This window comes from Mytilus edulis, chromosome 1 (genome assembly GCF_963676685.1).
Source record: "Mytilus edulis chromosome 1, xbMytEdul2.2, whole genome shotgun sequence".
Classification (NCBI taxonomy): domain Eukaryota; kingdom Metazoa; phylum Mollusca; class Bivalvia; order Mytilida; family Mytilidae; genus Mytilus; species Mytilus edulis.
The window spans coordinates 76,954,766-76,968,388 of record NC_092344.1 but is presented as its reverse complement, the minus strand read 5'-3'; the positions used below and the strand labels follow the sequence as shown (position 1 = coordinate 76,968,388).

Sequence of the window (13,623 nt, the reverse complement as noted above, 5' to 3'; positions counted from 1 at the left end):
TTGTATTGATAGAACTCAAAGATTACATACGACAATTAAATGTACTTCACTATAATGTTCGTTTCCGACTGAAGACGAATATTTCGATACAATCACCCCGGTCGCTGCGCCAATAACAGGATCTCATACAGCTAACGGTAACAACACTCATGTTCCTCTTTTATTTACTTACATTTCTTAAAACATTGATAAACCAAGTAAGGATACTTAGTTCTTGGTTCTGAGAAGAAAAAAAAACCCGCTGCAATTCTTCACCATTTACAAAATCTTAAAATGAATGGGAATGAACATGTTGATTCAATATCATTATTTTTCAAAATGCAAATATGATAAACCAAAAGTGTTTTTCTTGAGAAAAAGTGTCAAGCAAACTGTGTCATGTCTCAAGACATGTAACATTTCTGTGCGGCTAATCATTCAATTTATGTTTTTGATATTTTGTGCTAGTCAATGTAAATACACACATATATGATCTTAAGTGCAGAAATTATAAAGATATACGGTAAATATTATGATATTTTTATAAAGACGGTCAAAACATTAGTCAACGAGCATGTGTTGTAGTTATTATCATATTGATATCGTCGTAATTAGTCATTTCTACAGAGGTCACCTTTTCTTGACGCCACATTGTTACTTAAATATTTAAACCAGTTTAATCTGTAATTGTATTCAATAACAGAAATTTAGATATCTATATTATATCCCCCAAAATTATTTGTTTTATAAATCAAATCAATATATATAACGTTGTAAAGTGTGTGTCTTACGACACACACTGCGTTATTCAATAAACCTGTTTTGTACACTGCCTTAATCAATTTTAGTTATTGGTTGTTATCCTGTGTTTAACATATCAAAATGTCCTATTATATGTAATGTTGTTATTTTACCGGTATATTTAACATTGCCATCATGTCGGGAGGTTTGGCTAGCCACAAAACCAGATTCGTTCCTCTTATAGTTGATGTGTTTCTCTCGGTTTGAGTTTGTACCCCGGTTTTTTTTTTGCTGAATCTATTTATGACTTTTGAACAGCGGTATACAAATAAAGGCAACAGTAGTATACCGCTGTTCAAACTCATAAATCCATGGACAAAAAACAAAATCGGGGTAAAAAACTAAAACTGAGGGAAACGCATAAATATAAGAGGAGAACAACGACACAACACTACAATGTAACTAACACACACAGAAACGGACCAAGCATCAGACAAAATCCCACGAGAATAAAAAATATAACAACTGTTGCCTTTATTCACGAAAAAGAAATAGTCCATGATGTTACCAATGTAGCCTATGCAATAATGAGAAGATAAACAGTTGTGGTATGTTCATGAAATAAAAAATATCATGCAAGTCAAAAGTATTTTAAAAATATGTTTTTTAACACATGTATCAAGAAAATTATGTTATGTCGCAAGACATACATCGTTTTTGTACGGCTAAGCATTCATCTTTTCTTTTTGTTATTTCGAAAGACAAAATTTGAGTTAATATACAAACAAATATGTGTGATCTGGGAGTGCAGAAATTATAAAGTCATAAAAGTGAGAGCTTACATGTAAACAAGCTATAAAACCTCTTTAAATCATTTTTTTCTACATAAGAAATTGCATTTTCCAAGTCAGGAATATGTTGTTATCTATTCGTTTGATGTGTTTGAGGTTATGATTTTGTCATTTGCTTAGAGATTTTCCGTTTAGTATTTTCCACGGAGTTCGTTTTTTTCCACTTTTTGCATTTTTTGTTATCTTTACCATGTGTACGAGTCTTTTCATTAAAATGTTAGGAAACGACATTTTGTTTTTGTCAGAAGCGCCGAATTTTTTGTTATTTTAATCTGTACAGAGAGTCACTCAAATAGGTACAAAAATAATAGGGGTCCGGGACCATTTAAGCTCAAAATGTTACTTTTAAACAGGTATGTAAAAGGGACAATTTTGCAATGAAATCATAGGGAAAATAGAAGTGTTGACATATTTTTATCGGAATATCAAAAAAACTGTATGTGACACTTGGAACAAAACTGTAATATAAAAATAACGGTAATTCGAACAGCATAACTATAGCTTCAAAGAATAAGCAAATAAAAAATGTAGGTCACCGATAAGGAAACAAACTTTTTTGCATTAAAACCCGAAATTTTGGCGGCAAATAACTTAAGTGTTCATTAAAGTAAGCTTAAAATTACTTAAGTCTTCTCTTAACTAAGAAATACTCAAATCGTAAAGTTTTCTAATTACGATATTATGATATTTGTACGCAAATCATATGTACAATTTTTTATTATTATATTGATTGAATGCCGTGTCATACAATATTTATATAGAATTGTTTTGAACTTTCGAAAATTTACCCTTTAAACCGACCAGACAATAGATTTAAATTGACAAAAACATAACAGTACATGACATGATGCATACTCGCTATATAGCTAGTTGGATAATACTTAGAACTTCTATGAAAAAAGGGCTAACTTTCAATGTTTCATTTTGCGTTGCGGCTGTATGCTTGTGAAGTCGCGTTATAATGATGTATATACAAATATTATTGAATAGAAAGTCGTATTGGCATAAATGTATGTATCTGCAACGCCTTGAGATCCATATTTACAACAGTCTACGGTAAACCTTCTGTAGTGCAGTAAAAAACGGAGAGAATTTACATTTGCCGATAAATATTGTTTAGAGCAGGAAACAGAGTAGCAGTTTTTGTTTACAAATCGTTTTCAATATCAAGGAATTGTATGCGACTTTCATACAAGCGAGATATTAAGCTAGCTTTAAGGGGGTTCGTGGGTCTAAATCATTTATTTAGGATTTCTCTATATTTTTCTATAAATGAACTTTATATTATAGTTAATAGAAAAATAAAATAAAAAAGTGGGGTCACCGTTCATTTGCGCTCACAATTTGCCTTCGAAAAAAGCATACATTTTTGTAAAGGCGAGTTTTTTCTGTTGAAGTAATAGGAGAAATAAATTTAATATCGAAATAAAAAAAGAAATTTATTACAGAAATCGCTCAAATTTCACAATAATTTAGTTTAAGTACAGCTTATATGGAAATTATATTAAAAAATATAGGTCACCGATGAGTTAAAAAAAGATATTTCAATTTTATAGCAAAAAAATGGCATTTTTCCACCAAAGGGAGATAATTTGGAACTTTTTCATTGATATTTACATTTTAAAGTCATCTGGGGCCAACACGAATTGTTTGTTTTGAATGATTTTTGTACCATATGATAAGTAACAACTACAAAAGGTAACAAATAAAATTTGAAATGAAAAACAAATGTTTATTTTTTTTCTGAAATTGTTATACCCTCGAGCTTCCTTAAAACTAGGTTTTATCCAACATTTTCTACATTTTAAGAACATGTCTGTATAATGTCAGTTGTTATATATTCTTTTGATTGTAAGACCTTTTCATTTTACCATTTGCTTAGGGAGTTTCTGCTATGTAATAATACTTTATTTTGATTGGATGAGAGACATGGTATTTTCGATATACTGAGATTTTCTTTATCTGCCGGTGTATTTGTCATTAAGGATTTCCATGAAATAGGTATATGATAATCAATACATTTTTCAAAAGAGTTCACTTCATTCAGCATTATCTCATCAAAATGAATTATGTTACAACGGAACACGACGACCTGAGATTTCAAAATGTAAATTTCATAGAAAAAGATATAATAAATAGTTACAAAACGTGAGATTTAAGGCAAAAGATCTGTAAATTTCTTCCGTAGAATTAATCACATTAATAGCATTCATGGATTTAGAAAAATATTTGTTCGATGAATTCAGGATAAAATGGCAGGTAAACTAGGGTGTTACTAATATAGTGAATTCACGCTTGTTAACGTAAGGAGTCAAAGGCAATAGAACCCCGGCATTTGTTTTCTTCATTAACGCCAGCCTGTAAGCACACATATAGGGTGCTTAATTAGTGACTCCAAATTCATCGGTCTACATTTCTGCTTTCAGCCGTGGAACCGATTCACTCCCATGCTTTGAACTATGGGTCCGCTTTTAAAGCCAAATCAGTCAATCACATTATTTCAAACATAAACAAAAGAACATGTACATTTGTGGTACGATCGTCAAAACATGAAACCATTCGTAGCAAAAAGAATCTAACAAACTTGAATTGAAAACACAAGGTGAATGGAATTACTTGAAAAATAACCAAGCTGATTACTAAACACGCAGATACCACCAAACACATCTAAAACACAACTCATTATTGTTATCCTAGACCCATTGGTGGCCTTTGGACAGTAATCTGCTCTTTGATCGGGTTGTTGTGTCTTTGAAACATTAACCATTCTCAATTTATACACTATTGTTAAGATAATTAACCTACACAGGCAAAGAAAACGGAAAATTGTAGTGCGATGGGAACGATAAGTGATGAATATACAGAAAATGAAAATTAGCAATGCTTCAATACAAACATTTCCCTTTAAACATATAGCAATACAGTGCAAGTGCATTACAAGTAGTAACAAGAGTAACAACGTTCGTTACTATTTAATCAAAAACTTTCTCTAGAAAAACGCAAAAGCAGATTCCTAATTGTAAAAGAACGACGCATACATTAAAAGTTCTTGATGAGCCATACAACAAGAACATATTTTGACGGTATTGACAGTTTGACTACACCTTTACAGAAAACGAGTATCGTGCACGTGTGTACAACAACTTTAAAAATCGTTCTTATACTAGACCATCACATAATACACATGACTTAATGGTATGGAACGCCACAGCTGTATTATATTGAACTCTAGTATAACGTTTTGTTGTTTTGTTATCACTTGATAATATTTGGTATTTATATATTTATATTGTTTTGACATTACGTAATGATTTTTAGATATAACTTAATATGGAATAGTCATTACTTAATTATATTTCGATATTACACGATATGGTTTCGTATTAATTTGATATGGTTTTGGCATTACTCGATATGATTTTGCCATTACTTGATGTGGTTTCACAATTATTCAATGTCAGCAGGCAATGTGCTTTTAACATAACGTGATGTGTATGTGACATAACGTAATAGAGTTGTTTCATTCAAAATGTGGTTTTGTAATTTCGTAATGATGATTTGAAAAATGTTTCAAAACAACTTAAGCATATTTTGTAGTGTATCATATGCATCAAGAAACGTGTTTGGCAATAGATGTTTTAAGATAAGTAAGCAAAAATAGTGTAAATGTGTGTTCTTTAAATTTGGTAAGTGTATATTATCATAAATACAGACAGCTAACGTGAAGGAGGTGCAAAAGATACCAGAGGAACTTTCAAACTTATTTGTAGAAAATAAACACAACACTATAGCTAAAAAAAGTACCAATAGACAAACAAAAGTACAAAAAAAACACAATATAAAAAAATAAAGACTTGGCAACACGACCGACACCAAAAACTTAGGGTGATCTGTGAAACAGATATTTGAAATGGTCAACTAACTCGTGATGGCGTCCATTCCCCTATGTAGGGATGACTTCAACTTCACCATTGGATACTCTTGGTTTAATTGCTCCCTTGTGTTCAGCACATTTTATTAGTCTGAAATAAAAGAATGTCTATGCAATTGTTTTGGCTTACATGGGACTACTGACGTCTTTGTGGCATATAAGACATGTCTTGTGACAATTAATTACCAGATTACACGTTCAAATTACTATCAGAACGTAGCAATACTAAGAGAGAGATTTTATTAGACCCTCAAAGTCTTGAACACCTATATTTGAAATTTCATTGATTTACCTACGCCGACGTAAATCGCAGACAGCTTGAAAAACTTTGTAAACGGTATTAATAGTAGCATACGCGGTTTGGAATCTTTGGGAACAAATGAGAACACTTTTGTAACTATTTTCTGTTCTTTAATATACTATAAGTTGTCTTCCGATGTACGAAAAACATAATCTAGGACCGCAAAACGATTACATGGGCATATAATCATTGAGAGTAGCAATAAAGCGGGAATTATGCATACATGTCATATAACAATCTTTATGTGCAAGTCATGACGAATCAGACATTTCATCGACCGCTTCGTTTGTTTCAGAAACGATTAACTGAAAGAATGGGAAATACTTTCTGCCGATAAAAGGTATGAAATGCATGTTTTGTGGGGAATCGTATCATCCGAATACATGCAAAACGTGTGACATATTGAGAAACAAATACAATTCTAAGGCGAAAAAATGTATTCTTCAACTGTTATTCAATCACAGAGGTAAATTCTTACCAGATGTATTATCACACAGACACACTCTGAATACCATAGTCATATGAACCCAGTTAGTCGTATTTTGTTACTGTAGGGACAAAATTGGCTTGTAAGAAGGTAACTGTTACGTTTTATAACTTAGAATATGATGGTATTATTAAAACGTTAATAAATCTACGTAGAAAGTGAGGTTGAGGTCAAGTCATCCAGTCATCTATTCATGCACTTGTTAGTGCATATAGAAGTTTAGCATATCTGAATGTGAACGTGGTTGAACTTGCACGAAATTCAAAAGGCAACGACCGATTAAAAAGTTTTAAAAGTAAGAAGTACGAGATTAAACAACTTTGACATTTTTATGAATCAAAACTCCAACAGACTTGCCAAATACAGCTAAGGTAATCAATATAACTGCGACGTCTAACGAGATGCACACGTTATTGATAAATTTCCGCAACCTCGAAGAGATGTCGTTGTGCGTCATTATCATTGAGTTATTATTGATATGACATTTTTGGAAGCTTCGTTACTATTATACTAGTACAAGTATCAGGCATAAAAATATTAAATAATTGCACAAATACTTCTATTTTGTAAACACATGAACACGTTGAATTCCTTTTCCCAAATAATGTTGCCTCCAATTTGTTGTTAGATATGGATATCTTTTTTTACCATAGCACCTATGTGCGTTGAATGTTATGTAATCCCCATTTAAGTCGTAAAGTACACCGAGTACCAGAGACCCATTTGTTTTTGTTACACACCAAGCCCTTGCCACTACTATTAAATCGCCCCACGGATTCAGAGTATCCCCATACCTTCCTAGTCCAGAGTGTTCTATAGAACTAAATGATACAACTGCGTCAAATAATCCTAATGTTTTATCTAAAAACGTTCGTCTATATTCAGAGGGAACCATCGTTGTTATTTGCTCATGTTCCGATTTGATCTTTCCATATTCAAGTGTTACAATACTTTTTGCGCCTATCTCAAGCAAGCATGCTTCAACCCATGGTTTCTCGGATCCTATGACTAGGACACGCCCTCCTATCACTCCTGGTGCATGTTGTAGTCCGTCCCTTAGTGCGTTAGTTTCAGATATTCCGTAAGTACCAAACAGTTTACCTTCTTTGGCTCGCGCTACATATTCCTCGAGCAAAGATTTAGTCCAAATAGGTATCCTCGCAGTACTACCAAGGTATGGTTGGTTAAAATATGCCGTGTGCACTTTTATTAGTCCATTCATCGTATAGTCATTCAATAAAATTGAAGGTATTTTTCTTGGAGCATGCGCAAGTCCATGAGATGAATCAACATATTCGTTTTGAAATAAAGCTTCACAATTTATACTGGCTGTAATTTTATCAAAAAATGTCCCTGGAGTTCCTTTTCGTGAAGTATTACACAGCTGGCCACATGCTATTCTTGTTTTGTTTATGTCCTCTAAATATGTTGAAAAATATGATTTGCTTTTGTAAGTCGTCTTCTCAGTAATAGGTTTTGTACGTTCTACATTGTTTTCAATAGTTCTTAATCTTGCTTGACTAAACAGTATTATGAATAAAGAAATGGAAATAATGATCACAACAAGTTTCGAATACTCCATCAATTTTCCAATATTTCGGTATAAGAAAAACTAAAACAAAAGTATCCTGCAAAAGAAGAAGTATACAGGTTAGGTTAGTGGTTATCAAAAGCGTTTTGTTTAATGTGTTCTCAGGAGCCCTGTGTGATTCATTTTTACCTACTACTCAATCCATACAAAAAGTTATCAAATATAAGTAGGTTAAATTTACAAGCCGCCTATGAACTTTGAAAATACAATACGCGTACTAACAACCCTGGACAACGTTAATTTAATTTACTTTTACGAGAAAACTCGTTTTAAACTCTAACTTACAACCTGCTTTCTAAGTCCTATATCTTTGGATACAAGTACAGTAGTCTTAACAGTAATTTTATCGATGTTGTCATGTTCTCGATTATGACATTTTTACTGGGTGTCGATAAATTTTGAACATCGATAATCTTCTGTTTCTTTAATTTACCTAACATTTTACAATCGTATCACTAGTAACTGAATTTCAGTCGTAAATGGCTGTTTTAATCTTAACCTTTTTCTAAAATCGGACCACATGTTCATTTTTTCATCAAATACTCAACTACTTTGATAGACTGACAGTATTAAAATCATATCAGAAAGGTTAAAGAATGAAATAGATAATAAAAGTTATAAGTACACACAATTTCCGCAGTTATTAACCATTATGGATAAGAAAGAGAAGAACTGTTTGAAAATATTTCGTGTTGAATTTTCAGAATCTGTTTTAAGTAGAAACTGTCTTAAAGATTAATTCATGAAAAGATGCGGTATGATTGCCAACGCGACAACCTGTCGCAGAAAGATTAGATCTACAGGTCTTAGTATGGGCTTTAACAACGTGCATGCTATACAAGGCACCGAAAGGAAAAATGTAAAACAATTCAAATAGGAAAACTAACGGTTTGTTTTATGTGCAAAACAACAACATACAACAACCACTGAATTACAGATTCATGACCTCGGACAGGCACATACAAAATGTGGTGGGGTATTATATATTTTGAAAGGCGCGCCAATACTCCGTAACTTGTGTGATTGGTTAAACAGCACGCCATGAAAGGAAGCTATGAAAAGAAGTCTACGTTATGTTGCTAGACAATTTCAAGACACATATTCCCCTCCCAGTTCTTACAACAAAGGTACAGGTAAACGGAATAGGTAATTTAACAAACATGACCATAGATTTACGTAGGACCAACCAACGTCTATAAAATGCCATTGCACCTTCGACGGCGAACACTCAAATCAATTATGAGAAAATAGAATGCAGTGCCATATGCATGGATGGGGTAATCATAAACAGTATTCGTTTTTTGAAATTTATTACATTTTATTATGTTATCTAATTGCTTCATAAATTTCTAATTACAATAATTTTCAATTAATCTATTACAGTACAAACAAGATGTACTCATGATCACTTTTAAAAGTTTAAGAGTACATTGATACGATTCCTTTCCGATTACAAATTGTGTACATGTATATGAAAATATTTTCAATGTCTGCATAGTTTAATCAAAATACGACACTAAATTTGTAGACTAAATTTGTAGCCTTATTCTCCAAATCTTATTCTCCAATTGGAGTTACTATCAAAATTGTTCCACAAGGTAACACAAATGTTTTTCAAAACATGCTTATATGGAATCAATTTTTGAATGACACTTTTGGAAAGGTTAAATCATTTAGTGTAATGTACATACGTAAACTGATACTAAATAAGATCAATCATTTTGAACCATGATCAATCATTTACTGACGTCCTTAAATCACGCAACACTAGATTTTACTTTATAGAACAGGACCAGAGTGACAATCATACTCATAGATCTAAAATAAACTGACAACGCCTTGGATGAGAAAGAAAATGACAAACAGACAAATAATAGTACAAAAGACATAACATAGACAACTGAAGTCTAAGCAACACGAACCCCACCAAAAACTCATGTTATTAAAAATTCGGAAAATAGTCTAATTCGGTAGGTAAAATTCGTGAAAAGGGAAGGGAATTGTAGTTACAACAAAGGGAACATATCCGTTGTCATCTGTGAACGGTCTTTCCATAACAGTCAGCCACCTCGTGGTGGCGTCCGTAAAATTTACAAAGTAGTGATTTCAACTTCACCATTTGGAACTCTTGGTTTGAAAGCGGCCTTGTGAGCAGCTACCCTCTATCAAGAAAATCATGATAGGAAATACAAACCCGAATATATTGTATCAATTGGGAGATAAATAGTCCGGCGCTGCTGGAACGTTGCCACGTAGAAATAGAACGTTCACAATTAGGAAGCTGAAATCATCTCTTTTGTCGTAAAGTTTTGTTTTCAACCGACCCTCATTGTCAAATTCTGATGTAAGATAAGATATGAGGCATACTTTACTGTATTTCTTGTATCCTTTATCTCAAATTTGATTGGATAGATGCGTTCAACAAGGTCACCAAATTTTGATTCTTTAGTGAGAGAACATCATCTATATAGCGGAAAGTAAAGTTAAAGTATGTTGCTAACTTCTTATCTTTCTACCTAAGAAGTTCCTGTATGAAATCGAAGACAGCCTGGTAATAACAAAGGAACAAGTCGGCAAGTAGAAGGGCACACTTGGGTTCCGATACTTCCCAAAAGTTTTCTTTTTCAAATATGAATTGTTTGTATAATAAATGTGTCAGTCATTACAAAAAATATTGCAATTAACAAGTTGAACTGATTATGTCATGTTTAATGTTTAATGTTCAATGTTCATATCATGTTGTTTGCACTGAAACCGTGTTATCTCTCTTATACAGTTGAGAATGAAAATGTGGAATATGTCAAAGAATCAACAAACCGATCAAAAAGCATACAACAGCCGAAAGCCACCAGTGGTTCTTTAACGCAGAGAGAAAATTCCGCACTCAGAGGTTGTCCTCATCTGGCTCCTAAAAACCACTGTGTACTAGTTGAGCGAAAATGGACGTCACACTTAACTCCAAAACTTATAAATGAACTAAAATAAAAAAAAAAGACTAACAAAGGCCCCAGGCTTATGACCTGGGACAGGCGCAAAAATGTGGCGGGGTTCAATATATGTTTTATGAGATCTCAGCCCTCCGTCTAAACCTCTAGTCAATGTAGAATAAAGAGACACATAGCAATACGCACAGTTTAAGTCAGTTTGAAATAAGTTTGTGTCCGATGTCAGAATAAGTAACAAAAGAAACTACGCAAACTGACAATTATACATAAATGAACAAAAAGTAAAATCACAAAAACACTGAAGCTAGAGGAAGATCAATTGGGAAAGTCCATAATCACCTGGCAAAATCAAATAACAAAACGCATAAAAAACGAATGGACAAGACATGTCATATTCCTGACTTGGTACAGGCATTTTCAAATGTAGAAAATGGTAGATTAAACCTGGTTCTATAGCGCTAACCCTCTCACTTTAATGACAGTCTCATCAATTTCCGATATTTTTACATTGATGCGTTAAATAAACAGACACAATAAATAAAATAGTCAAAATATGGGTACATCAGTCATCATCGTTTAATAATTTTAAAAGGAACAATTTAACAGAACACAAAAACATCTGCTATCTACGAACGCATTTATTTGATTTGAGTGTCTGACGTCAGAAAATTTTATACGTCACATAAATTTGTCGTTCAATGTGCGTACAAACAATTTAAAAATTTTCATGGGAATGTTAGCATACAGAGTTAAAAAATCAAAAGTATGTAAGAATAAATTTAAGAAATAGACCCAGATTTAAACTAGTCCAAAAGTTATATATAGAATTTATAAATATCCAAAAATAGTTAATTCCACTACGCGATTGAATGATTTTGACGTTTATGGTTCAACGTATATTGTAATTCATAATAGAAATATATCATAATGACATATAATAGAACAATATCATATTGACGGGATCTTTTAAAGTACAGAGTCACGCTATAAGAACAAAAGAAATACAAAAAGTCGCAAATACAAAACAAACCACAAAAAAATGAAAGCCAATACAAACACATTGACGAGATGTATAAGTACCGAGCCACGTGAAACGGATATCACATCAAACCATTCAACAGTAAAAGTAATATTAATAATAGAACAAAGACAAATGAAAGAACTATAAAACACGTTGTTAAGGACTACTAGCAGTCACTGACATGACAACTTCAGACCTCATTTAAATTGATTGAAAGATTATGTCTTCAAATTAAGTACAATCTACATCAATAGGGTTTTAGTACCATACCGTCATACAATATATGAGAAGAACATAACCCGTATCATGCCAACAACTGGTTTATGAATAGATGTGCCCCTAAACAAAGCAAAAAAAAATATTGACATAAAAGTCAGCAAATTCTTTTTGGTATGTTTTGAATATTTAGTTCGGTTTTAATTTCGGTGTTTACATGAATATCAATTATATGGTATTTTTTAATGAATTTACCTTTTGCAAAAGTATAAATTATAAGAAATACTAAAGCTGTTCTTGACCCAGGCATTGGTTATCATCAACGTATTTGGCACATTTTGTTTGGAATTTCGGGTCATCAATGCTGTTCAATTGAATACTTGTTTGGCTTTTAATTTGGGTTTATCTAAAAGTCACTGATTCGCCTTATGTAGATAAAACGCACGTCTGGCGTATCAAATTATAAGCCTGGTACCTTTGATAACTAATATCATGCACAACCATTTCTACAATTTTGAGTAACGGATTTGTTTTTCAATCCGCATGAATTTGTAAAGGGGTTCCCTTTGAACTCGTGCTATCATGAAACTGTATTTACCTTAGTGTCTGTACTCTACGTTTTAGACAAATTAGTATCAGAGAATTAAATCATTTGCAATTTTTTTGTTACAATAACAATTTTTTGAACGATCGAGTCACAAAAACACAGAACTACAATTACGCGTAATAATTTCTGATTTGGTATTCAAATATGCACTTTGTAAGTATGAAATCACATTTCAAGATAATGTATTTAATATCATATACTTGAATAAATATTTCGAATTATGATGTTTACTGTTATATCATTCTTACCTTCTAGTCTTTAACTTTTTTTTACTCAAACCACACAACAAATCATAAAAATACAATGATTGGGCATATGTATTGACTCATTACAATTATATTATCTGAAATCTTGTATTTGTATTAATTGGGTATAATTTTTGAAGATTATCAATATAGAATGAACCCACTGAATGCATCAATATTTAAAGATGTTTTTTCGCCTGAAGGATTTTCCAGCTGCCTTCTTAAACCAACATGCATGCATTTACAGAATAAGCGAATTGGAAATACACTAATAACAATACCACGAAACATTAATCCACTGTGACGGTAACTTATGTTTATATCTATTTATTTTACAATCCAATTCTTAAACATGTATTTCATGCTAGTCTGTCAAGGATCCCATGCTAAGAATTGATTTGTTTATATAAGGGTCGCCATTGTTATATTATAGCGTGTTTCTGTTGTGTCGTTGTTCTCCTCTTATATTTGATGTGATTCCCTCAGTTTTAGTTTGTTCTCAATCGATTTATGAATTTCGAACTGCGGTATACCGCTGTTGCCTTTATTAAAGATAAATTAAGAACAGCATATTAATGTCCACCTGTGATGGCGATGGATGGGAACAAAAAGTTAATAAATTCCTTATAATATACGTTTTGTAGTTTTCCTAATTATGTTAATTGTTGATAAATATAATCTTGATTACTATGAATTTTTTTAATTTGT

General features: G+C 32.3%; 1 protein-coding gene across 3 annotated transcripts; it reads right to left on the bottom strand.

Annotated features, from left to right (window-relative positions):
- Nucleotides 1-5,151: 5,151 nt before the first annotated feature.
- LOC139490351 (uncharacterized) lies at nucleotides 5,152-13,097 on the bottom strand. 3 transcript variants are annotated; one of them, XM_071277180.1, is made up of 3 exons: nucleotides 12,919-13,087; nucleotides 7,085-7,918; nucleotides 5,152-5,593 (listed from the first exon to the last, which is right to left on the bottom strand). In XM_071277180.1, exons 2-3 carry the CDS (start codon nucleotides 7,870-7,872, stop codon nucleotides 5,515-5,517), a joined length of 867 nt encoding a protein of 288 aa, XP_071133281.1. In that variant the 5' UTR covers nucleotides 7,873-7,918; nucleotides 12,919-13,087; the 3' UTR covers nucleotides 5,152-5,514. The 3 variants fall into 3 exon arrangements, with proteins under 3 accessions (XP_071133281.1, XP_071133269.1, XP_071133274.1); XM_071277168.1 differs by having other exon boundaries at nucleotides 6,848-7,918; nucleotides 12,919-13,083; XM_071277173.1 differs by lacking the exon at nucleotides 5,152-5,593 and having other exon boundaries at nucleotides 6,836-7,918; nucleotides 12,919-13,097.
- Between the last annotated feature and the right edge of the window lie 526 nt (nucleotides 13,098-13,623).